We start from the raw sequence: 22,259 nt of genomic DNA, 5'->3' as shown, positions 1-22,259 counted from the left end.
GTCTTCCTTGTGCCTGGTGGCCGCCTCCCAGCGTCCAGCATAGAAGGGGGCAAGCACTGCCAATGCCACGCTCCCACTGTCCACCCAGCACCAGAGAGGAGGACAGTGGCTGGCTGCTGCCCGGGGTTGAGTGCCCGCCTTCACCTCAAGGGCAGTGAGAACGTTTGCTGCTGCTGGTTCTGTTTTGGCAGGATCACCAGCCTCCCCTGGTGCCAGCTTAACTCCAAGCCAGAGAACACTTGGCAGCTGGGCCCCTTCAGCATGCCATGCCTGCCATGGCCCCCGCATGCCTCTCATGGGTGGCCTTGGAGACTGTCCCATTGGCTTTTTAAAAAATATATAGTTTTATTAAAGAGAGAAAGGGGGAGAGGGATAGAAACATCAATCATGAGAGAATCATGGGTCGGCTGCCTCCTGCACGCCCCACACTGGGGATCTAGCCCGCAACCTGGGCCTGTGTCCTGACCGGGGATCGAACTGTGACCTCCTGGTTCATAGGTCGACACTCAACCACTGAGCCAGGCTGGCTGGGCCCCCTGGCTTAGAGGAGAGGGGTGTAGCCTGTAGGCACCTTCAGGGGTGCTCCGGTCTCCACTTCTCCCCAGCCCTGGAGGATGAGGGCAGCCCTGTGGGGGCAGAGCTGCCTGCCCTCCCTCCACTCACCCCCGGGATGATGGCTGGTGACCCCTCTCATTTTCTGTACGGCCCTGCCCCCAGCCCAGAATTCCTCTGGCTTACCCCACTGCCCATGCAAACCAACACACCCACACCTGGTTCGTGTCCAGGCACGGAGGGGGCACGTCTGTCCACGTCTGGCTCAGCAGGTCAGAGGGATGGGACCCCTAGGCCCAGGGCCTCTGGCTGTGGAAGCAGCAGGAGCGGGCACCGCCCGCCCGCTCCCGCCCCGCAGCATCCAGGCGCTCCCCAAACCCCAGCAAATGGCTGGAGGAGTGGAGCCCGGGAGGGCGCTGGCCTGGCTCCAGGGCGCGCGAGGGGGGCGGGTTTGGTGCCAGACCGCGTGGCCCTGCGCGGGCGAGGGGGGTGCGGCGGCCCGCAGGGCACCCCAAGAAGCGCCTCGGGCTGCGCAGAGGACCGGCGGGGCGGGCGAGGACAGGCCGCGGGGTTTCCCGCGTTTGCCAAGCTGCTCGGTGTGCCCCGGACCCGGACCCGCCCCGCTTGGCCACGCCCCCGCCCCTTTGGCCACGCCCCCGCCGCGCCGTTTTACGGCGGAGGCCGCGCCGCAACGTGGGCGGCCGTACAGCGCCCCCGCCGCCGCCTCCGCCGGCCTCCCCCGCGCTCCCGCGCTCCCGGGCGGCGGGCCCGCACTATGGCCGGCCTGGCGCCGCGCGTGCGCTACCTGGCGGGCTTCAGCTGCCCGGCCGGGGGCCTGACGGCGGGCGGGCCCCGCGTGCTGCACCTCGGCGCGGAGGTCTTCCTGGCCGCCGGGAGGGAGCTGGTCTACGTCTACGACCGGGAGGCGCGGCTGCTGACCGTGAGCCGCGGGGGCGGGGTCCCGGGTCGGCGGGGGCGGGGGGCGGGGGGCGCGCCCGAGGAGCTGGTTCGGAGCTGGAGCCTCCGCCCTCCCGCCCCGCCGGCCAGGCGGTGTACAGGTTCCCGGGGCAGGTGTGGCACCTGGAGGCGCTGGCCCTTCGCCGGGCGCTCCTCGTCCTGTGCGCGCGGAGGGGCATCTATTGCTTGTCTCTGGACCAGGCCCGCAGGTAAGGAGGGGTCGCTGTGGCAGGTTGCCATGGAGACAGCACGTGCATCTCGGCGGTGACACTTCCCTGTGCTCCCCAAGGTCTGTGAGCCAGCGTGATGGGGACGACGAGGACAGCGAGGCCGCCACCCCCGTGACCCCCGTGGACCCAGACACCTGTGTGCTCCCCGACGCCACGCTGTGCGCGTTCACGGTGCTGGGCGACCTGCTCATCGCGCTGGCGCAGGGCCCCGCCCAGTGGAAGGTGCAGCTGTTTGAGTGTCCGAGTCCCGGGGCGGACCCCGGGCCCAGAGGCCAGATCGGGGAGGTGGAGCTGTCTACCCACACGCCCCCAGCGGGGAGCCCAGGGAAATCCCAAGCCCCCCACTTCCGCCCGGTGCTGTGCTGTGTGTCCCTACCCAGCTCCAGGGCTCAGCACAGCCCCCCACAGGGCCCCAGGGCCTTCACGCTGGAGGGGCCCCTCTTCGGGCTCCTCTTTGGAGCCGACGCCGCCGTCCTGGAATCGCCCGTGATCCTCTGTGGTCTCCCCGACGGCCAGCTCTGCTCTGTGGTCCTGAAGACCCTGGTCAGCTCTCGGTCGGCCCCTGGGGACCCCAAGGCCCTTGTCAGGATCCTCCATCACCTGGAAGAGCCCGTCGCCTTCATCGGGGCCTTGAGGACGGAGCCCTCGGCTGAGGGCCCAGAGGACGCGGACTTGGACTGCCTGGTGGCGCTCGGTCACCACGGCCGGACCCTGGCCATCAAGGCCAGCTGGGACGAGGCAGGGAGTCTGGTGCCAGAGCTGCGCGAGTACTGCCTGCCGGGGCCCGTGCTCTGCGCAGCCTGCAGCGGGGACAGCCACATCTACTACAGCACCCCCTCCGGCCTCTGCGTGGTGGACCTGGCTCGAGGGGGCCCCCCCGAGGACCCCGTGCAGTCCGACGGCCCGGGAGGCCTGCCCCCTCTGCTGTGTCCCACCAGCCTGGGTGTCTGCAGCGTCGTCACCCTCTCCGTGTCGTCTAGGTCGCCTGCAGGTATGAGCGCCGTGGGGACCCGAACACCGGAGCCTGGGGGACGGAACCCCCGTGGCAGGCTTCTCCCCGGGAGCCGGCCCTCCCCTCCCTGCCCGCCCCGGCTGCTGGGACCCTGCAGGCGGCTCCTCCTGCCAGGCAGCCTCGTGGGGACGGTCCTTTCTCGGCGTCAGCGGCTGCCCGTGCGTCCGGGGGTTAGGAGTGGGAGGTGCCGCCCTGCCTGGTGACCAGGTCCAGCCTCGCGGGCAGTCGGGGGCGAGTTGGCCTTGACGTTTCTCCTCCGCTCACCGAGTGGCCGCCGGCGAGCCCGCTCTGCACGGGCTCTGTCCTGTGTTGGGGGACAGCAGTCTGCCCGGGGCGTGTTCCTGTTTGGAGGCCCACGTGTCGGCCTGAGGCCTGCCACGCAGCATTCTAACGTGAAAGAGACGCTTTGACGGGGAAAGGCCACTGTCCACGCGGGGAAAGCGGGCCACGGGGAGCCCGACAGACACGGTGACCAGGAGGGTCCTGGTTTGGCCCCGTGTAGTCCGGTCCACATGCCCTGTGCCCCCGCGCTGCCACCTCCGCGGTGCCGACCTCCCTCCTGGGGCGGGCCCTGTGCAATGTGTGCACGTGAACACGGGCAGCTCCGTCAGGCCCTGGCGCGTGCCCGGCTCTCCAGTCGTCCTGGGTCCTCATTTGGTGCTGGCTTCCTGCCGGCGCTTGTCTGGGGTCTGGTGGAGCTGCCCCAGCAGCCGCCCTCTTCTGCTGACTGAGCCCGGCCCGTGTCCATCTGCAGGGGACACCGAGCTCCTGGCCCTGTCGGCCAAAGGCCGCCTGATGACCTGCTGCTTGGACCTGAGCCGTGAGCCTGCTCAGCCCACCCGGGTGACCGCGGCGGACACGGGCCGGAAGATCAAGGACCTGCTCTGTGGGATCGGCACCGTCTCCGAGAGGTGAGCAGAGGCTTGTATCCGTGGGAGGCGGCCTGGTGTGGCCAGTGGTCCCAGCGAGAGCCCCAGATGTAGAGCTACCTGAAAAGGGGGCTTCCTCCCCCACCGTGTTCTCAGACTGCCCCCCTCTTCCCTGGAGGGGATGTGGGAGACCCCTCCACCCCGTGCTCAGTGAGGCCACCAGCAGCCTTCCTCTGGCCGAGCCCTCACCTGCCCTCCTGTGCCCCCCGGCGCGTCCCTAGGCTGCGGACCCTTGTGGACCAGGGCCCGTCCATAGTGCTGGGCCTCCCTAGGGGGGCGGCAGGCTCCCTGGCCTGGTGGGCAAGGCCCAGACGACGGGACAGCATGGGTGAGACAAGCAAGTTGCTCCCTGAGGAGGCGGGGGCTCTGCGATTGGTTGTCGGAACAGAGTCCTGGTCCCTTCTGACCCTGCACCCCGCTCCCCGCTCCTCCCTGGTGCCCGTCGGCCCTCCCCAGAGTGTCCTCCCTGAAGAAGGCCGTGGACCAGCGCAACAGGGCGCTGACGTGCCTGAACGAGGCCATGAACGTGAGCTGTGCCCTGCTGGCCAGCCGGGAGGGCGCCCGGCCCGTCTCATGCACCACAACCACGGCCTGGAGCCGCCGGGAGCTGCAGGACGTGCTGACCGCCACCTGCCTGCTGGAGAACAGCGGCGGCTTCCGCCTGGACCGAGGCTGGGCCTTGTGCGTCCAGGTGCTGCCCGGCTCCCACGCCTCGGACTCGGGCTCGGCCGTGACATACACCGTCCCCGTGGACCAGCTGGGCCCCGGCGATCGGCGGGAGGTGACGCTGCTCCTGGGCTCCGGGGCGGACGGCACACTAGACCTGCCCGTGACCGTGTCCTGTGCGCTCTTCCTCAGCCTCAGGGAGGTCGTGGGCGGGGCCCTGGCCCCCACGGACCCTTTCAAGGACCCCTCCTTGGACGGGTGCCCCCCCGACGTCCTGCCGGAGCAGGGGGGTATCTGCCTGCCCCTGAGCGAGCACACAGTGGACATGCTGCAGGGCCTGCGCTTCCCGGGCCTGGCTGCGCCCCCCGTGCAGGCCCCCGCGCCCTGCCACCCTCCCGGCGACCCCGTGGGCACCTTCCTGGAAACCTGCTGGCGGCCGGGCAGCGAACCAGTGCGACCCGAGTCCCTGCGCGCCAAGTACCTGCCGCCGTCTGTGGCCGCCATCCGGGTGTCGGCAGAGCTGCTCAGAGCGGCCCTGGGGGACAGTTACTCAGGTTGGTGGCACTGGGGACTTGGCTCTGGCCTTGGGGACCCGTGGACACAGGCTGTGGACGTGGGCTCCTCACTGCCCCAGGGCACGTCCACACTCACGGCCGGCACCTCTGTCCCTCAGGCGTGTCCCTGTGCTGTGCCACGCTGCAGTGGCTGCTGGCCCAGAACGCTGCCGTGGACGCTGTGCGGGACCGAGCCCTGACCTCTGTCCAGGCCGTGGCCCCGGACGGCACCGAGATCCGCCTCATCGTCCACGAGGCAAGCAGAGCCGGCCCTCCTGTCTCCGGGGAAGCCGCCTCGCTGGGTGCCCTGGTGGCCTGGGTTGTCCCGTGTGGGCCGCGCGGGTGTCAGGCAAGGCCACGGCCGTCACCTCGTTCTAGAACGAGTGCCCCAGGAGCAGGTTCTTCCCCAGCGGGGAGCAGACGCTGTTGGTCGCTGGCCAGTTCTTGAGGGGAGTTGCCGGTGGGCAGAGACCAGCTTTGCCCAGGAGGGTGGGGGCCCGCCGGCCCGGAGCTGGCACGAGGCCTCTCCTGTGCTGCAGGTGGCGGTGGCCGACCTGTGCCCGGCAGGGCCCGTCCAGGCCGTGGAGATCCAGGTGGAGAGCTCGTCGCTGGCCAACATGTGCAGGGCCCACCACGCTGTCGTCGGGCGCATGCAGGTGCGTCTGCTCTGGGGGACGCGCCTGGGGTCTGGGGTGCCCTGGTGGAGTGGCAGGCCAGTCCCCACCTCCTCTCTGCCTCCAAGCGCACGTGTCTTGCAGGTGAGCCGGGGGTTGGGGGGTGTGGGGGGCCTGCTGCTGACCCTCCGGCGGCCCCTGGTGGGCACCCAGGACCCGCCTGGCCAGGAGGTTAAGGGGAGACGCCCCTCTTGCCACCTGTGAGGCAGCTGGTTTCTTTACTGCCCGTGTCCCCCAGAGGATGGTGGTGGAGCAGGCCGCCCGGGGCTCCAGCCCCCCCGACCTCCGCGTGCAGTATCTCCACCAGATCCAGGCCAACCACGAGGTGAGCCCCGGTCCAGCCCCTGAGGACTCTGGGCAGGCGAGTGTGTGACCTGCAGGGCCTCCCAGCCCTCAGGACCCGCAGAGGCAGAGTGGGCTCGGGCCTCCTGCCCTGCCCGGCTCCGACCTGTGGGCCAGGACCCTCCTGTCACCTGGGGGCTGGTCCCCCTCCAGCCCAGCTGTGCCCTCCTGTCCTGAGGCAGCTTATCCCACACTTAGAGGCCACAGAGGAGTTTTCCTGGGCTGCCCCCCACGTCTCCAGTGGGGTTTGTGGGTGACCGGGGGGCGGGCAGGCAGGAGCGTGGGGGCCTAGCTGTTGTCACTCACCGCCCCCCCCATTGCAGACGCTGCTGCGGGAGGTGCAGGCCCTGCGGGACCGGCTGTGCACAGAGGACGAGGCCAGCTCCCAGGCCACGGCCGAGCGTCTCCTGCAGGTGTACCAGCAGCTCCGCAGCCCCCGCCTCCTCCTGCTGTGAGAGGTGGGCCCCGCCCCGCCCCTCCCCCCCCCAAAGGCTGTTTCCAGCTCCTGAGCTGGCGCAGGTGCCGGCTGCGTGTGGCTGTGGAAGGCCAGGGCGGGCTTGGCTGTCGACAGCAGGGCGCAGACACCTGCCCGATGGCCGCCTGGCCTCTGGACGTGCTCGGAGAAGGGGTCAGAGAGCGCCTTCTCAGGGTAGCCGAGCTGGACGCTTGCCCTGCTCCTGCTGGCCGCCCCCCCCGCCCCCCCAAGCCTGGCCCGTCCTGTCCTGGGTTCAGGGCCTCGGCCCATCCATCCTCTCCCTCCACAGCTGCCGTGGGCTCACCCTCAGCCTTCTCTGCTGGTAGCCTCCCCAGACGCGGGGGCTGGGTCAGCGCCATCCCCTCCACTCACGTCCAGCGCAGGACGAGGGCCGGCCCAGCGCAGGAGCGGCGTTGCCTGGGCGGCTATCGGAGGCCACGGAGCCGGCTCGGGACCAGGCTGGGCGGGACCGCCTGGCTGTCGCTGTTCCTGGGGGCACTGCCCGTCCACCTGCCTTGTCGCCCACCCGGGAGCCTTGGCCCTGCTCCGGCACCGCTGGAGTCCCCGGGGGGCTCCCTGTGACCAAAGCACAAAGACTGGGGGTGCTCCTAGGTGGCCAGTCGCCTGGACACCCGTCACCCGGCGCCTGTGGCTGGGGCCGCCCAGTGCCCTGCTCTGTACTCCCGGGCTGTGGGTGGGGGCCCGGCGGGTGCGGGCATGCTCCGTGGGGAGGTGACTCCCGGGCTGTGGGTGGGGGCCCGGCGGGTGCGGGCATGCTCCGTGGGGAGGTGACTCCAGATGTCACTTGGTGCTTCTCTGTGGGGCCGAGGGCCCCGCTGCTGCCACAACACGCCTTCCTGTGAGCCCTCGACTCCGCCCCTTTGTTACCCCCACAAACACACACACATTGGGTGGGGCTCTGACCCGGGTCCTGGCACCCCTCGTCCCGCACCCGGTGAGCCCGGCCCTGGCCTCTGTGCCCTGGGGTTGAGATCAAGCTACACGTGGGATAAAGGGGAGAAAACATGTCTGAGAAGAGGCAGGACACTCGGGACAAATGGGCACAAGCCACAGGGCGGGCTCAGCCCGCTGTGACGTGTGAGCGTGTGAACACGACCTGCTGCTCAGGACCACCCGGAAAGGTGCAGGCGCAGGGTGGGTGCGGCTGCACAGCCAGGAAGGGTGATGCTGCTCGGGAGCCACCTGCACCGAGCCCTCCCCTGCCTGGGCCACTGTGGCCTCCACTCGGAGTGGCTGTGAGGCCCTGCACCAGCCACCACGGTGACGTCCTGCCTGCAGCTCCGGCCCCAGCCCTCACGTCTCCACCCCGTCCCAGCCTCCCCCCAGGGGAGCCAGGCCGTGGGCCCCCCTCTGTGAGTGTCCGCCGCCGCCGCCAAGGCGACGCCGGTGGCACAGGGATCCCGGGCCTAGCACCACCTTCCCAGCCTCCTCCCAGCACCGCCAGGGGGCAGCACAGGCTGCAGCTGGGCACAGTCTGTCCCTCCCTCAGTTAACGGGCCTAACAGGAAGTGGGCCAGAGGGTCCTTGGGTAGGGCCTGGGGGTGACATAGCAGGTCCTCTGTCCCAGGACTCCTCCCAGCCAGCCCTGTCCTTCCCTTCTCCCTGGCCATGCGTCTGACTTCCTGGCACCCACTCTGCACCCCGTGCTCCAGGGGAAGGGCAGTGAGAGCATCTGCCAGGTGAAGACACCTGTCTGGGGTCTCGTCCTCCCTCTGGGCTCTGGGCCTTGGCTCAGGCTGCCCCCCCAACCCCCCATCGCCCATCCTCAAGGTCCTGACCAACCCCAGGGGCAAGCCTCCCACCTGCACCCACCTCGGAAGTCCCAGGTCACCCAGGCAAAGGCTGGGGGGGGGGGGGTGTCCTTGTGAGCCAGGGGCCCTGGGCGGCGGTTGCTGTGGTGGGCACACAGGTGGGCGTGGTCACACCCCTGGGCCACAGAGCAGCCAGGTGCAGGGCGAGGCAGGTGGGGGTTTCTGCACAGGTGGGATGGGCTTGGCCCCAGAGCCCCTTTCCTGGGTTGGGGGTGACTGGGTGGCAATGAGGGAGCTTCCGGAACTGAGCGATGGTGGGTGTCACTTGTCCATCAGATGTTTCCAGGATCCCCAAGACCCTGCGCAGCCTGGGTGCAGTGATGCTGGATACACACTCACCCCCGACCCCTCACTGGCCTGCCTGTCGGGGCCTCCCAGTGGCCTCAGACCCGAGGGCGTCTTCTTCCCGGGGTTTGGGGACGAGAGGAGACCCCGGGCTGTGGTTGTGCAGGATGGGGTGGGTGCCGGCTGGACCCTTATCCTAGACGGAGGAGGCCCAGACCCTGCGCTCCGGAGAGGGGTGGAGAGGGTCCGGCGCACGGCAACCAGGAGGGCGGGGCCCAGGGCAGACCCTCCCGCCCATCCGCGCCGCTGCCTCGAGCCACCAGCCTCTGGACAGACGGTTTAATGGGGACACGGGCGTGCTCAGCACCCCCAGGGCTCAGTACTCCCAGAGTGCGAACCCCGCAGGCGCGTCCGCGTCCGCGCGCAGCAGCCCCGAGGCGCCGCCGCGCAGGTACTTGCCGCTCCGGGCGCGGATGGCCAGGCGGCCGCGCTCGCGGAGCTCGAAGAGGAAGTCCTCGGGCCGCTCGCCGTCGCTGCACACGCTGCCGTGGCTGCCGGTGCGCCAGAACCCGCCGCGGCCTGCGGGCGAGCGCGCGTGGGCGGGGCGCTCCGGGGCCGCGCGCCCCACGCCCCTCGGCTCCCCGAAGCCAGCCTCGCGCGCGCTCGGCCCCGCCCCGCGCCCCACCCCGCCCGCCCGGGCCCGCACCTCGGATCTGGTAGGCGCCGTCGCTGAAGCTCAGGTGGAAGACGTCGTAGACGGAGCGGTTGGTGTCCAGCTGGTTGGAGCCGCGCCGGTGGCACACGAAGCCGTCCAGGCCGCGCAGCACCAGGATGGGCCGGTTGATGAGCTTGAGGACGAACTCCTCGTCCTGGCCTGCGGGGAGCCGTCCTGTCCTGGCCTGGCCGCTCGGTGGAAGGGCTCCCCCAGCAGACTCCGCTCCGATTCGTGGGCCCAGACCTGCTGTCCCACGTGCCCTGGCGAGGGGCCTGCGCCCTGGGCTTCCCACAGGTGCCATGATGTGGGCCAGCAGGGGTGGCAGGTGCCAGGGACAGCGCCCGCCCTCGGGGAGGGGAGGCGGGCTCATGGTGGACACAGGGCCCCTGGGCAGGCGTTGTCCCGGGCAGAGGGCCCAGCCGGGCATCCCAGCAGGGGGGAGCGCTCACCCACGAAGTCGCTGATGGCCGCCAGCTGTCCGTTCTTCTTCATGCACACGTAGCGGCCATTGCTGGCCTTGAGGGCCACCCGCCGGCCTCGCCACTCCACCTCGAACATGGTGCTGGCCGAACTGAGGGGCAGGACGCGGGGCTCAGGGCCAGGGCTCCCAGGCCTCTCAAGTCCAGCACCGCGCCCCAGGGGGAGGGACAGGCACTTGCCTTCCACTGATATGCCCACCCCATTCCATTAAGAGCTGTCCCCCACCCCGGTAGGCATTTCTCCCTGGCTGGGCTGCTACAATATCCTGGTGATGGAGGAGGTGGTGATGGAGGTGGAGGAGATGGAAGTGAAGGTGGTGGTGGACGTGGGGATGGTGCCCTCACACTTGCGTGGCTGTGGCCTGGATGCCCCCGTGGGTGACCAGGGTCCAGTAGCCTCCGGTGCTGGAATAGAAGGTGCACTTCTTTGTCTCCCGGTCAATTTGCATCAGGAAGGTCTCGTGGTCCAGCTCTTCGTCTTGGTTGGCTGAGATGTTGACCCCTGCAGGGAGGAGATGGGAAGCCCCTCACGCCTCTCCCTGGGCGGGTGGGGAGCAGACGTGGGGAAGCGTGCTCCTGGGGCAACCCCGAAGCCAGAGCGGCTCATCGAGAACCTGAGAGGGTTTAGAAGGCACCTCTCCAGGATCTGGGAGCTCTGCCCCAGGGCCACATGGGAAGTGGAGCCCACACACCTCCGACCACAGCCCAGGAGCCAGGCCCTGCCTAATCAGCAGGTAATCTGCGTCCCCCTCGGCCTCTATTTACATCTCGGCCCTAAGCTGCTATGTGGGCCCATGAGGTCCCTGCCCTTCCCAGTGCCACAGCCAAGGCCTGGGGTTCACTGGGCAGGGGCTGAACCTGTGTCACCTCCCCAGCCTCCCACTCACATGTGGGGTCTCCCAGGAGTCCCAGAGGAGGGCAAGGCCACCCACAGCACTGCCTGGGGTTCAGATCAAGGGTGGCCAGTGAATGAAAATGGTCCATACAGCCCACTCCTCACTACCACCATCCTCACCATCTCCAACCAACACTACTGCCAGCCTCATCAACACCAACATCACCACCAACGCCATCATCACCACCATTACTACCAACACCACCACCATCAATGCCATCAACGCCATCATCACTACCAACACCAACCTCATCAACACCAACATCACCACCAACGCCATCAACACCACCATTACTACCAACACCACCACCATCAATGCCATCAACGCCATCATCACTACCAACACCAACATCATCAACACCAACATCACCACCAACGCCATCAACACCACCATTACTACCAACACCACCACCACCACCACCACCATCATCCTCACCATCTCCAAACCAACACCACTGCCAGCCTCATCAACACCAACATCACCACCAACCCCCCCACCATCAACGCCATCATCACCACCATTACTACCAACCCCCCCACCACCAATGCCATCAACGCCATCATCACTACCAACCCCCCCCCACCAACGCCATCATCACCACCAACACCATCAACGCCATCATCACCACCAACCCCCCCCCGACCAACGCCATCATCACTATTAACACCAACACCACCAGAATTGCTGGTAGGAGCCCCAGCACCATCTCTGTCACTTCGGCCCCCTTACCACCAGCACAGCCACCTCGTCTCCCACGCTCCACAAGGCTGCTCACAGCTGGACATGTGCAGGTGCTGTGCCCACCATCTCCTTTGACCCAGAAGCAGCTTTTTCGCATTCTAACCTGCATTTCGCTGACAAACCAAGCACCTGGGCCTGGCCCGGGCCGGATGCCGGGGTAGCTGGACCACAGGCCTGTGGTGGGTGGGACAGGGCTGTGCACCCTCTGCTGGAGCCAGGACCAGTACTAGGGTGTTTGCGGGATCCCTGCCCCCCAGACTGGATGGGCTGAGGGCCCTGACTACAGGCAGGGCCCCTATAGCCAGAGTGGGCACCCTCCCCGGCGCTCATGCTGGGCCTCTGCCCTCTGGACGGGGTGGCATTGTGCCAGGTCAGGGTGTGTCAGCCACTCCTGGGTGCACAGAGCCAGGAGCCCAACCCAGGGGGGCAACTGAGACCGCTGGCCCGGGGCCCGGCCGCACCAACCAGGCAGACAGTGCCTTCCCCTGGCGAGCACAGGCCGGGAGGGGCCATCTGCTCCCTGCGTCCCCCAGACGGGAAGGACCCCAGGCTCCCTCCCCTCCCCACTCCTGGGGCTGGACAAGGACCCCAGGTCAGCTGCACTGGGGCATGGGAACCGCTGCTCTGCCTCACTCGGGTCCTGCTGGCTCCCTGCCCTGGCCGCGGCCCCGCCCCAGCCTCCTTTAAAGCTCAGAAAGTGGGGTGGTGAGTGGGCAGGGGGCCTTGCCCACACCCCGCTGGGCACTGCCATGTGGCTCTCAGCAGCTGCCCAGCTGTCTTGAGACAGAGCCCCTTGCTTGTTTTTTAAATATATATTTTCTATATTTTTATTGATTCAGAGAAGAAGGGAGAGGGAGAGAGAGAAACATCCATGATGAGAGAGAATCATGGACCGGCTGCCTCCTGCACGCCCCCCACTGGGGATGGAGCCCACAACCCGAGCCTGTGCCCTGACCGGGAATCGAACCCTGACCTCCTGGTTCATAGGTGGACGCTCAGCCCGAGCCGCGCTGGCCAAGCCAGAGACCCTTCCTTCTGACCCCAAAGCCAGCAGCCCTCCCCGGGGACCCCACACGTGGCCCACAGCCCGTGCACCACCACACACGTGTTCACCACCAGACACGAGCCCCCCCCCCCCCCGCCCGTGTGACCGTCTCGCGGAGGCGCCTCACCTTGCCGCACCGACACGTAGCGGTGGTTGGCAGCCACCAGCACCACCTGCGGGTGACTCTCCTCCAGGTCGAACAGCTCGTCCTTGCCCGGCCGCGTGTTGCGTCCGGCCCTGAGCATGCCCGTGGGCCCCACGGGCGCCAGGTAGCGGCCGTCGCAGTCCTTGAAGGCCAGCTTGCCCGCCTTGAACTCCAGCGTGTAGCGGGCGCGGGCCTCGGGCTCCCAGACCAGGCGGCCATCGCTGCGCAGGTAGCGGCTGTCACAGGCCCGGAGGCAGTACCGCCGGTTCTGGAAGATGAGGGTGACGAGCGCGTCCACGCCCCACGGCGTGTTGCTGTCGGCCGCCATCTCGTCCTCCTGCGGGCACAGGTGCACGTAGCGCCGCCGGCTCACGCTCAGCAGGTGGGCCTGGGGGTGGATGGCCAGGTGCACGGTCCACAGCTCGGCCGGGGAGACGGCGGTGGCGAAGCAGGACAGCCGGTCCTCGGTGCCGCCGAAGAAGCGGCCGTGCGGCTCCGACTGCAGCGCCCAGCGCCCGTCGGGCTGCGGCAGGACCAGGAAGCGGCAGTCGCGGCCCGGCCGCTCCGCCTCGCAGGCCACGCGCCCGTCCTCCTCGGCCGACAGGTAGCGGCCCAGGTGGCTGCTGCGGAACAGCACGGCGGGGCCCTGGCCGGGGTCCGGCTCCAGCACCCATATCTGCTTCCGCTTGAGGCTGGGCGCCGAGGCGTTGACCTTGAAGCCGAAGCTCTCGGCTGTCAGGTAGCGGTCGGTGTCGTTGACGAGGCCAAACTGGATCTTCAGCACCTGGTGGAGGCCGTTGGTGGGCATCTCGGACGGGGACAGCCGGCCAGGAGCCTGGGCGGCGCGCTCTGCGTTCACGAACCCCGACGGCCCCCAGGTGCCCGGCACGGCTGGGCTGGCCCGCGGCCCTCAGGCCCTGCCAGCGTCATGGACCCGGGTGCTGCCTCTGACCAGTGGCCGTGGGCCCGGGCAGCTCTTACATGGCCAGCGGGCAGCAGAGGGCGGGTGGGAGGCGGATCAGAGCTGGGCCGGCTTAGGGACAGCGGCTGCCTGTCGCTACCCCAGCTTGGATTTCAGCCACTCCCGGGCTGCACGGGCTGGAGCGGGGCCCCGGGGCTGGGGGTGCCCCCGCCAAAGCCCTGGCCACCTTCGTGCCCCCCCTCTTCCCGGGGTTGCTGGGGCCCAGGCTCGGGCCCTGTGTCCTGCCTCGTGGCCTCTCCCCTCCCGGCCCCACCCCGGGCCCCAGACCCCCAGCACGGCCTCGCTGCCCAGCACAGCCCGTTCCCTGCGTAGAAAAGGCCGCGGGTGGAAAACGGCGCAGTGGCAACCCGATCAGAGCCGCCACCCTCGCCGCCGCCAGCGCCCGCGGATCCAGTTACCGCTTCTCTGATTCCCACCGCCAGGAGCCCAAGGCCCCCGCTCCGCAGCCTGCGTCGGGCAGGTGCCCCGGGGCCGCCCCTCAGCCGGGCCTGCAGCCTGCGGCCTGGGCCTGGTGCTTCCCGAGGGGGGCCGGCTGGAGAGTGGCAGGCGGGGGTGTTGGTGCCCATGAGCGGGCCGGGCGCCCGTCCTGGCACGGGAGGCACCCAGACCCGAGGCACCCAGACCCGAGGCAGCTGCTCACTGTCCCAAGGGCCCCGGGTGATGGCAGCTGTGACAGAGGCAGCGACACCTGCTAGAGGCTGCACAGGGGAGGGGACACGGAAGGCGACAGCGGGGACCCAGCTGACTCTGCGCCTCGAGCGCTCCAGGGGCCCCGGGCTCCCCCTAGTCCCGCCTCCGTGGGGAGCTCTGCTCAGGCCAGCCTTGCTGGGGCGGCCTTGGGGGCCCCTGAGCTGCCATCCTCGCAGCCAGAGAAGGTGACCTGACTGTGGGGTCTTCCTGGGCCCGGTGCAGGGGGCCATATCGGGATGAGCCACAAGAGGGCACCCCACACCCGGCACCTCCCAGTCCCAGTGGTGGGGGCGTCCCCTGCACCCCTCCCTGTGGAGCCCCGAGGCGTCCTGGGGGGCCTGCAGGGCCAGCACGCCCGGCCGCAGTGCCTGTCTGTCTCCTGCACCTGCCTCGGGGGCTGGGCGCCAAGGAGGGAAACCAGAGCTGCCCGGCCTGGGCCTGGGCCAGCGCGTCCTCCTCCCCTTCCCAGCGTGTGACCCTCAGGCTCCCCAGGACCCACCCGGACCAGGGGCGCTTCCAGCCACGGCTCCGGAGTCTCGCTCCATCTCGGGCCTGAGGCCTGCACCCCTCCCCAGGCCATGACGGGCCCCCTGGCAGGGGTCCAGCGGATTGAAATGGACTTGGGCTGAGCATGTGTGAGCCCAGGGGGGCGGGCAGGTGGCACAGGGGGGCACCGTCAGGAATGGACCAGGGTCAGGAGTCCTCCCTCCATCTCCCAGCTCTGGGCAGCCATCAAGCCTGGCACATGCAGACTGAGGAGCAGACCAGGGACCCAGCCAGGCCTCGTGCAGAGCGAGGCCCCTGGACCGTGGTGCTGTCCGGACCCCAGTCTGTGCGCGGGGCCCGTGGGGTAGCAGTGCCCACGGCCCCTCCTCGCACCCCGACCCCCGCCAGGCGCGGGAGGGGCACCCGAGAGCGGGAGGCTCATTAGCGTGACTGGCGCTGGCAGGTGCCGAGGCAGCAGGTGCTTGGGAGGGAGCGGCCGCCAGGCGCTAAGCGGGCCTGGCTCCGGGCAGCCTCTCGGCGGCAGAGCCAAGTGGCTGTGGCCTCCCCTTCCCGGGCCCCCTTCCCGGGCCCCCGTCCCGGGCAGAGACGGGCGGCTCCTGGGGTGGCCTTTCGGGTCCTGGGGACTCTGGGAGGTGGGCCTCTCCCTCGGGACCCGAGGCCCTTGCCCAGCTGCCTGGGACCCCTTACTGGGACCTCCAAGGTTCTGGCACATGGTAGGTGCTTACTAAGTCCCTGTGAATGTTTGATGTGGAGGCTCTTGTGTGATGGGCTGGGCCCCCCAGGTCCCCACGGATGGCCGTCTGCGCGTGCGTGTGTGCGTACCTGTGTGTACCTGTGCGTGTGTGCGTACCTGTGTGTACATGTGTGTGTGAGTACACACGCACAGGCCGTGCACCGCACTAGGGGGGCTGCTGCAGGGCCCCCGATGCCCCTGCTTCCCAGGCCGGGGCCGCACCCTCGCCCTCGCATCTCCGAGGCCACGTGCAGTGCCCTTGTGGGACCTCTGGGACCGCTGGCTCTGACCCAGGAGCCCACATAGCCGCTCCCTCGGGCACACAAACATGCCGCCCGCGTCCTGTCCACCTGCCCCTCCGGGAGTCCGTCCACCCGGCCCCGCTGACCTCTGAACTGACAGCCCCCTCCCGGGGCCCGACGTGTAACCGGCGTGTGCCCACTGCCCGGGCTGCCCCCCTCAGCTGCTGGGCCAGACCTCAGGCCCTGAGGCCCCGAGCGGCCATCTAGTGAGCAGCACCCTGGCCCCTGCCCCAGGGAGTGACCACGGTGGATGGACACGGCCGGGGGACCCTCATGGGGTTCTGTCAGCTGTTGGGGGCCCCCAGCAGACAAGGCCGGGCTGGCCCTCGGCGCCGGCCCCTCTTAGGAGCAGCCAGTGGGGCCGGGAGCAGACAGGGCCGTGCTGGGGAAACAGCTACTTTCCCGGGAAGCCGGGGGATGTGCAGGCCTGGCCCCCCAAAAGGTCCCCCTCCTGCTCCCCCCAGGCAGGCCCCTCTGGCCACCAGAGAAAGGACCCCTGCCTTGGGCGCCAGCCTGGGCTCCAGCCAGCATGCTGCTTGCTGCCATGGCGACAGGGCGCGTGCTAGGCTGGGTGCCCGGGCAACGCTGATGCCGGTGGTGTGAGCTGGCACAGGCCTGGGTGTGTGGGTGGGGGCGGGCGGGGGGGTTCCCACCTCGGCTGGCCCGGGGCCCTGGAAACTGGGAAGTGGCCCAGGACAGAGCCCCGGCGGCCACAGGCTGAGGGGCCTCCACGGTCACAGCGTCCCTGACCCGGGTCGTGGCCCCGCTCTGGGTGCCCCCAGCAGCACAAGCCCAACGCCCACCCACTTCCCAGAGCCCCTCGGCCCCGGCCCGGCCCTGGCCCCTGCCGCTCCGGGGCACTTGGGTGCTGCCCTGCCCGGCACTCTGCCCCCCAGGCTCAGGCCTCCAGGCCAGCAGCCCTGTGCCTCTGAACCCGAGGCGAGGCCGGGGCCACTGTGCCCTGATGGCCTGCTCCCGGGGTCCCCCCTGGCGGGCGCCCAGGCCCCGCCTCCGGCATTGTTCCTGCGCCTGCTGGGTTACCTCATGATTTTTTCATGGTGAGCTCGCCGCCCAGTTCCACTTACACGCGGGCGGGGCGCCTTCTCTTACTCCAGCCTGGGGGGTTGGTTTACGGGAGGCCTGCGGGCGGTTTAGGGTAACAGCTCCCCTCGGCGGGCGGGGGGCAGTGCTGAGATGAGCTGTGTGGGGAGGGGCCCCGGCCTCAGTGGGCACAAACCCTGGGGGGGCCTAGCCTGCACCTCCTGCCTGCTCCACGTGAAAACCCACCCCCACCCCCACCTCCAAGACCCTCCCCTCCCCCACCCTCTGCCCCCTTTGCCCGTCCACCCCCACCCCCACCCCCAGGACCCTATGTCCCACCCCCTTCCCTGGACTTGGCAGGGCGGCCCCTTGAAATACTGGCTTTTGTGGATCCTCCTGCCTAAACACAGACAGAGCTGTGCTGGGAGGGAGGCGGCCGGGGCGTCAGGGTGGAAAGCTGGGCAGGCTCCGGCTTTGCCTCCTGTAAAACCGTCAGGGGGCGATGTCTGGTGGGGGAGGGGCACCTTGTAGGTGACAGTGAGGCCAGAGGCTCCGAAGCTAAAGACACGAGGCCAGCCTGAGGCCTCTGAGCAATCCGAGAGTTCACACCCAAACCCCAGGACCTTTGCACATGCCCTGGACACGGGAATGCCTCAGGGCACAGGCCAGGTTGTGGGCTCCATCCCCAGTGGGGGTCGTGCAGGAGGCAGCTGATCCATGATTCTCTCTCATCATGGATGTTTCTCTCTCTCTCTCCCTTCCTCCCTGAAATCAATAATAAAAATATATTTAAAAATCCTGCTGATAGCCCAGCCTGTCCTCCCGGCTGGATGCCTCCCACTGCCCCCCCCCCCCCCCCGCCAGCCGGCCCGGGGAGGTGCTGAGGGGCCTGGGCGGGTGTGGGTGGGGCTGCTCCTGGGGTCCTCCCTGTGCTGACTCACGCCCACAGTCCCCGGTGGACACACGGGTGGAGGTGACTCACCTGTCACCCAGGCAGGTGGAGGTGCGGCCTGGCCACCTGCCCACGGGCGTCTCCTGTCCTTCCTCAGCAGGACCAGCCCCACTTGGCTCCCTCCTGCCTCCTGCCTCCTGCCCTCTGCTCCTCTCCCCGGCCGCCCAGGGCCTCCCAAGGCCCCCAGGACCCTGCAAGACTGCAGACCCCTGAGGCTACCCTGACCGTGCCCACGCCCCTCCGTCCCCGACCCTGCATCCCACAGCCTGGGGGGCTGCACAGCCGGGGTGGGGGGGGAGGGGGGGCACTCACAGTCCCACCCCCTCCTCTGCTGCACCTTCCCGCTCTGCGACCTGGGACCCGCCCCGACCTCCCTGAGCCCCCTTTCCTTCCCTGAATTACTGGGCGCTGCCGGGTCCTGGCCAGACACACACCAGTCCCGGAGCAGCCCCTGCCTGGGGTGCAGTCCGCCCTGCACAGAAGGGGTTCCACACAGTGGGGTGGGCTGGCTCTCCCGCCCGTGGCCCTGAGTGCGGGCTGGACGGGTCCCGCCTTCCCTCCCCGCGTCAGCGCCGCCGAGGTCACCGGCCACGCCCAGGCCGCTCTGCGTCACCTCGGGGGGCGGTGACTCACCGGAGGCGGCGGCCGGCACCTCCCCAGACCCAGGGGCGCCCCCCGAGTTCGGGGTGGGGGTGGGGGGCAGGCAGGTGCGGCCGGACTCCCGGCTGGGCCCAGTGGCAGCGCGACCCCCTGGCGGCCCACCTGGGCACGGCACCGGCCTCTCCGGGCGCAGGGCGCCACCTCCCGGCCAGGCCTCCAAGGTTGCTGCCCGGTGCCGGCGGGGAGGCGCGCCTGGGGCCGACGCTTCGCCCTCTTTCCCGTCCCGGGGCTCCTGGCCGTGCCCGGGGGGCAGAGGAGATGGGGGTGCGGTGGGCGCAGGGGCGCTGGCCCCGGGTCTGAAACCCACTGACATTGGGGGCGCAGAATGGCCGCGGGGGGCAGGGCGACCGGGCTCCGGCCCCAGGGTGTGCTGCTTGGGGGCCTCCAGCTGGTTTCCCGCCAGGGCCCACCCCGTCTCCCGGGACCCCATCCCTCCCGGAGGCCGAGCCGGCGCTGGGACGGGTTCCCGCGGGCGGGGGCGCCGCGGGGTGTACGGACCCAATGGGGCCGCGCTGCCCTGGGCCGGGCCTGGGAGGGGTGCCCCGCGGGGTTCACTCCGCGCCCCGCTCTGCAGGTCCGGTTGCTCCCCGGGGGGTTCACTCCGGACAGGCAGGGACCCGGCGGGCCGAGCGCAGACGCGCCCCGAGGAGCACCTTCCCGCGGAGTCTGCGCGGGGGAAGGGGGGCTGCTGAGGCCAGGATGGCCGGTCAGGACCCCGCGGGGGCGAGGGGGTTGGGGACAGAGCGCCCAGAGAAGCAGCCTCTGGCCGTACCCCTCTCCCGCCTCCTGCCCTCTGCGTGGCACGCGGGCGGTCACAGGCCCCAGGTCGCCTCTAGCCCAGGAGCGCGGCTGGCTGCGTGCCCGCCCCGCAGTCCGGGCCAGGGTGGGAGGCGCAGGCGGGGTGGCCGTGCACCTGCCAGGGGCCGCCTCAAGGCCTACCTGTCCCGCCTGGAGCTGGGTGGGGAGAGGGTCGCTGGGCAGTGGGGCTCCTTTCCTCTGGCCCTAGGGCCTGTCCCCCTGGGCACGCTGGGGTCAGGGATGGGTGACAGCGGATGGCCTTTCCCCTGTCCCCCCTCTGCCTCCCAGCGCCGCTCCCCCCTCTCCGCCCCCCACCTCCCTCCGCACTTTCTGGGGGTGTTGGTCCCAGGCGCTGCCCCGGGGACCTGGGCTTCCCCATCAGGCTGGGGAGCCTGACAGTACTCAGGTGGGAAGAGGGTGGCCTGGAACCCTTCCTGGAGGAGGCAGCTTTCCAGGCAGACGGCCGCCAGGTGTTGGCCCGCGGCCGGAGGCAGGGCCACAGGCTGCAGAGGTGGAGGGTCCGGCCAGAGACCCACAGCCCCAGGCAAGGGGCCCAGGCTCCATCTGAGGCCGAGGCCGTGGGTGGCACTAGGAGCAATTGTGGGGAAACAGGAGGTGGGTGGACGAGGGGGGACCCCACAGCCGGCCAGGGGTGTGCAGGCGGGCTGAGGCCTGGTGGGCACCCTGGCTCTGGCTTTGGCCACGCGTGGAGGCACAGGACTGTGGACGAGAACCACTGAGGGGAGGGGAACGCAAGGCCAAGCCCTGGCAGTGGCTGTCGTGCTGCCAGGGGGTGTGGCCTGGGAGTCCTCCCAGGAAGCTGACCCGAGAGCTGGGCTGGGTGAGCGAGGCCAGAGGCCTGGAACCCTCAGGGTGAGGCCGGGAGGAAAGGGTCGCTGGGCCAGCCCATGGCCTCGGGTCCAGTGCGGGGCCACCAGCCTCGGAGCCTCTGCTGGGCCGCGCCCCTCACTGAGCTGGGGGGTGGGGGGGGCGCGGATGGCTGGGGCCTGGGGCCTGCTGCCCCACAGTTGGGACATGGGAACCTCACAAACTCCCACAGGGCCTGACCTCCAATGGCCTGAGCCCCCCCGTGAACTGGGCAGAAGGCAGGAGGGGAGGGGCTCAGGGACCCTGGACCTGGCTGTCTCTGTGCACCTGGCCCCCCAAACTTCACGTGGGGGTGCACAGTGAGCCTCAGTTTCCCTGTTGTGAAGTGGCGTGGTCCTGCGTGTCCCAGGGCAGTGAGACCCGGACCACACGGGGTTCCGCCACCGCACGCTGGCCCAGGACCAGGCACCGCCTCACTCGGCACAGTGACGCACAGTGGGCCCACAGCGCCAGGGGCTGGGCGAGGGGAGCGGCTCGACCCCGACAGTGGACCCCAACAGTGGGCTCCTGTGCCCCAGGCTGAGCTGAGCTGGAGAACAAGTCCCCACGGGGCCCCAGACCAGAGACAGAAGCGTGTGGCCCTGACCTTGTCCTCTGACCTGAAACTGAGGCTGGCAGGCCACGCTGGGGTGGGGGTGCCTGGCCCTCAGGGTCGCCACTGCAGACAGCCACACCCTGGAGGGGCTTAGGGGCATCGGACCTGCCATGGGCCAGGGAGACAGGGCAGTGGCTGAGGGCCGGGACCTGAGATAAAGCCTTGACGAGAGGACTTCAGACCTGCAGGGTCAGGGTGGGCGTTCCTGCAGCTTCCCCGTTAACGTAAAAAACCACTGAAACCTGTAAAGAATTTTGTGAGTTTATTTGAGCCAAACTGTCGATGTCTGCCGGGAAGCAGAACATCAACGAATGGAGATAGTGCTCCGGAGAATGGCGGGTTACATCTGTGTTTATACATCTAGTCAAAGGAGGGATGGAGGTGGGTTACATGAAATCCACTGGTGATAGATTAAGGAGGAGGGATAAAGCAAAACAGGGAAACCCCTGGGATTGGATAAAAAGTAAAATGATGGACACATGCTTAGGTGGGTGCAGGATCAATTAACATGATGATGAAGGAATCTGTGGTCTCTGTCCGGGCGCCCAGCACACCTGGCCGTGCCCCAGGGGCTCCAGATACAGGGAAGTCACAAGTTACCCAGACATTTCAAGGCTGTGTTATCATAGATGCAGAAAGACAGACAGGCTCAGTGAAGGTAAAGGCTGGCCTTCTCAGTGAAGATACCGGCCCAGGACGTAACTGCCCGCCATCACTGCTTTAGTTAAGGTTTAATTTCAGACCGTCCTGTGGTGACTTTAGGTCCAAGTCTGCAGGACGGCCACGCAGGCTGCCCCTGAGCTGTCAGGTCAGCTTGTGGCCCCTTTTGTCCACACCCCCCAGCAGCCCCATCCAGGGGGCGGCGGTCACTGGGGACCGACCTCCAGCCTGGGCCTGCTCGTCCACTCTCGGCCTGTCTTCTGTCCCAGGACCCACCCAGGGGCAGGAAAGGACTCCTGGCAGGTGGCATGGGAGAGGCACAGGCCAGGCGGGGCCTCCCGGAGGGAGGGGCGTGCGGAGGTGGTGACCCCGATCGGGGAGCACCCCTGAGGCTGAGCGGGGTGAGGGCGGGGTGTCCGAGGGAGGAAGAAGGGCAGGACCCTGACTGGGTAGCCGGCGGTGCCCAGAACCCCAGGACCCCAGAAAGGCCTCGGCGCCCCGCCCCCCCGCCAGGGGCGCCCCCTCCCTGGGCCGCAGCTCCTCCGCCTTTGAACGGATGGAGGCGGAAGGAGGCTCCGGAGATCACACCCGCCAGAGGCGGCTCCGAGCCTCCGGACGGGAAGGCCACGCCGCCTGGGGCAGCCGCGACCCGCCCCCCGCCGTCCCACCCCCCAGCTCCAGAAGGGGGCGCCCTGCGGGTCCGGCCCTAAGCTCCGCGGTCTTGGGCGAGGCCTCGCGGCTGCGAAACGAACAATCTCGGTGCCGAAGGCGGTGCTCCTGCCGCTCCCAGGGCCTCGCTCCGCCGGCCGGCCCGCCGCGTCCCCACCCCCGGCCGCACCTCCCCACCCGTGGCCCCCGGACCCCAGGGGTCAGACACCCCCTCCGGCCCCGCCCCCACCGCCCCTCGGTCCGCAGGCCAATC

The 22,259-nt window shown here is 69.3% G+C and overlaps 2 protein-coding genes across 2 annotated transcripts; one reads left to right on the top strand and one right to left on the bottom strand.

Moving 5' to 3' along the window:
- Window positions 1–1,314: 1,314 nt before the first annotated feature.
- FAAP100 (FA core complex associated protein 100) lies at window positions 1,315–7,260 on the top strand. The gene is made up of 10 exons (XM_081110380.1): window positions 1,315–1,492; window positions 1,600–1,718; window positions 1,799–2,730; window positions 3,506–3,662; window positions 4,137–4,900; window positions 5,020–5,156; window positions 5,440–5,556; window positions 5,813–5,899; window positions 6,240–6,374; window positions 6,681–7,260. Exons 1-9 carry the CDS (start codon window positions 1,328–1,330, stop codon window positions 6,369–6,371), a joined length of 2,610 nt encoding a protein of 869 aa, XP_080966506.1. The 5' UTR covers window positions 1,315–1,327; the 3' UTR covers window positions 6,372–6,374; window positions 6,681–7,260.
- Window positions 7,261–8,834: 1,574 nt separating this feature from the next.
- Window positions 8,835–13,337, bottom strand: FSCN2 (fascin actin-bundling protein 2, retinal; the record flags this gene model as incomplete). Its single annotated transcript, XM_081110410.1, has 5 exons — window positions 8,835–9,087; window positions 9,215–9,382; window positions 9,673–9,794; window positions 10,048–10,204; window positions 12,512–13,337. The coding sequence occupies 5 exons, from the start codon at window positions 13,335–13,337 to the stop codon at window positions 8,885–8,887; spliced, it is 1,476 nt and encodes a 491-aa protein (XP_080966536.1). The 3' UTR covers window positions 8,835–8,884.
- Window positions 13,338–22,259: the final 8,922 nt, after the last annotated feature.

Source organism: Myotis nattereri (genome assembly GCF_964212035.1).
Source record: "Myotis nattereri genome assembly, chromosome: 16".
Lineage (NCBI taxonomy): Eukaryota > Metazoa > Chordata > Mammalia > Chiroptera > Vespertilionidae > Myotis > Myotis nattereri.
Note: the sequence above shows the minus strand (reverse complement) of the source record. Positions and strands in the feature narration are given on the sequence as shown.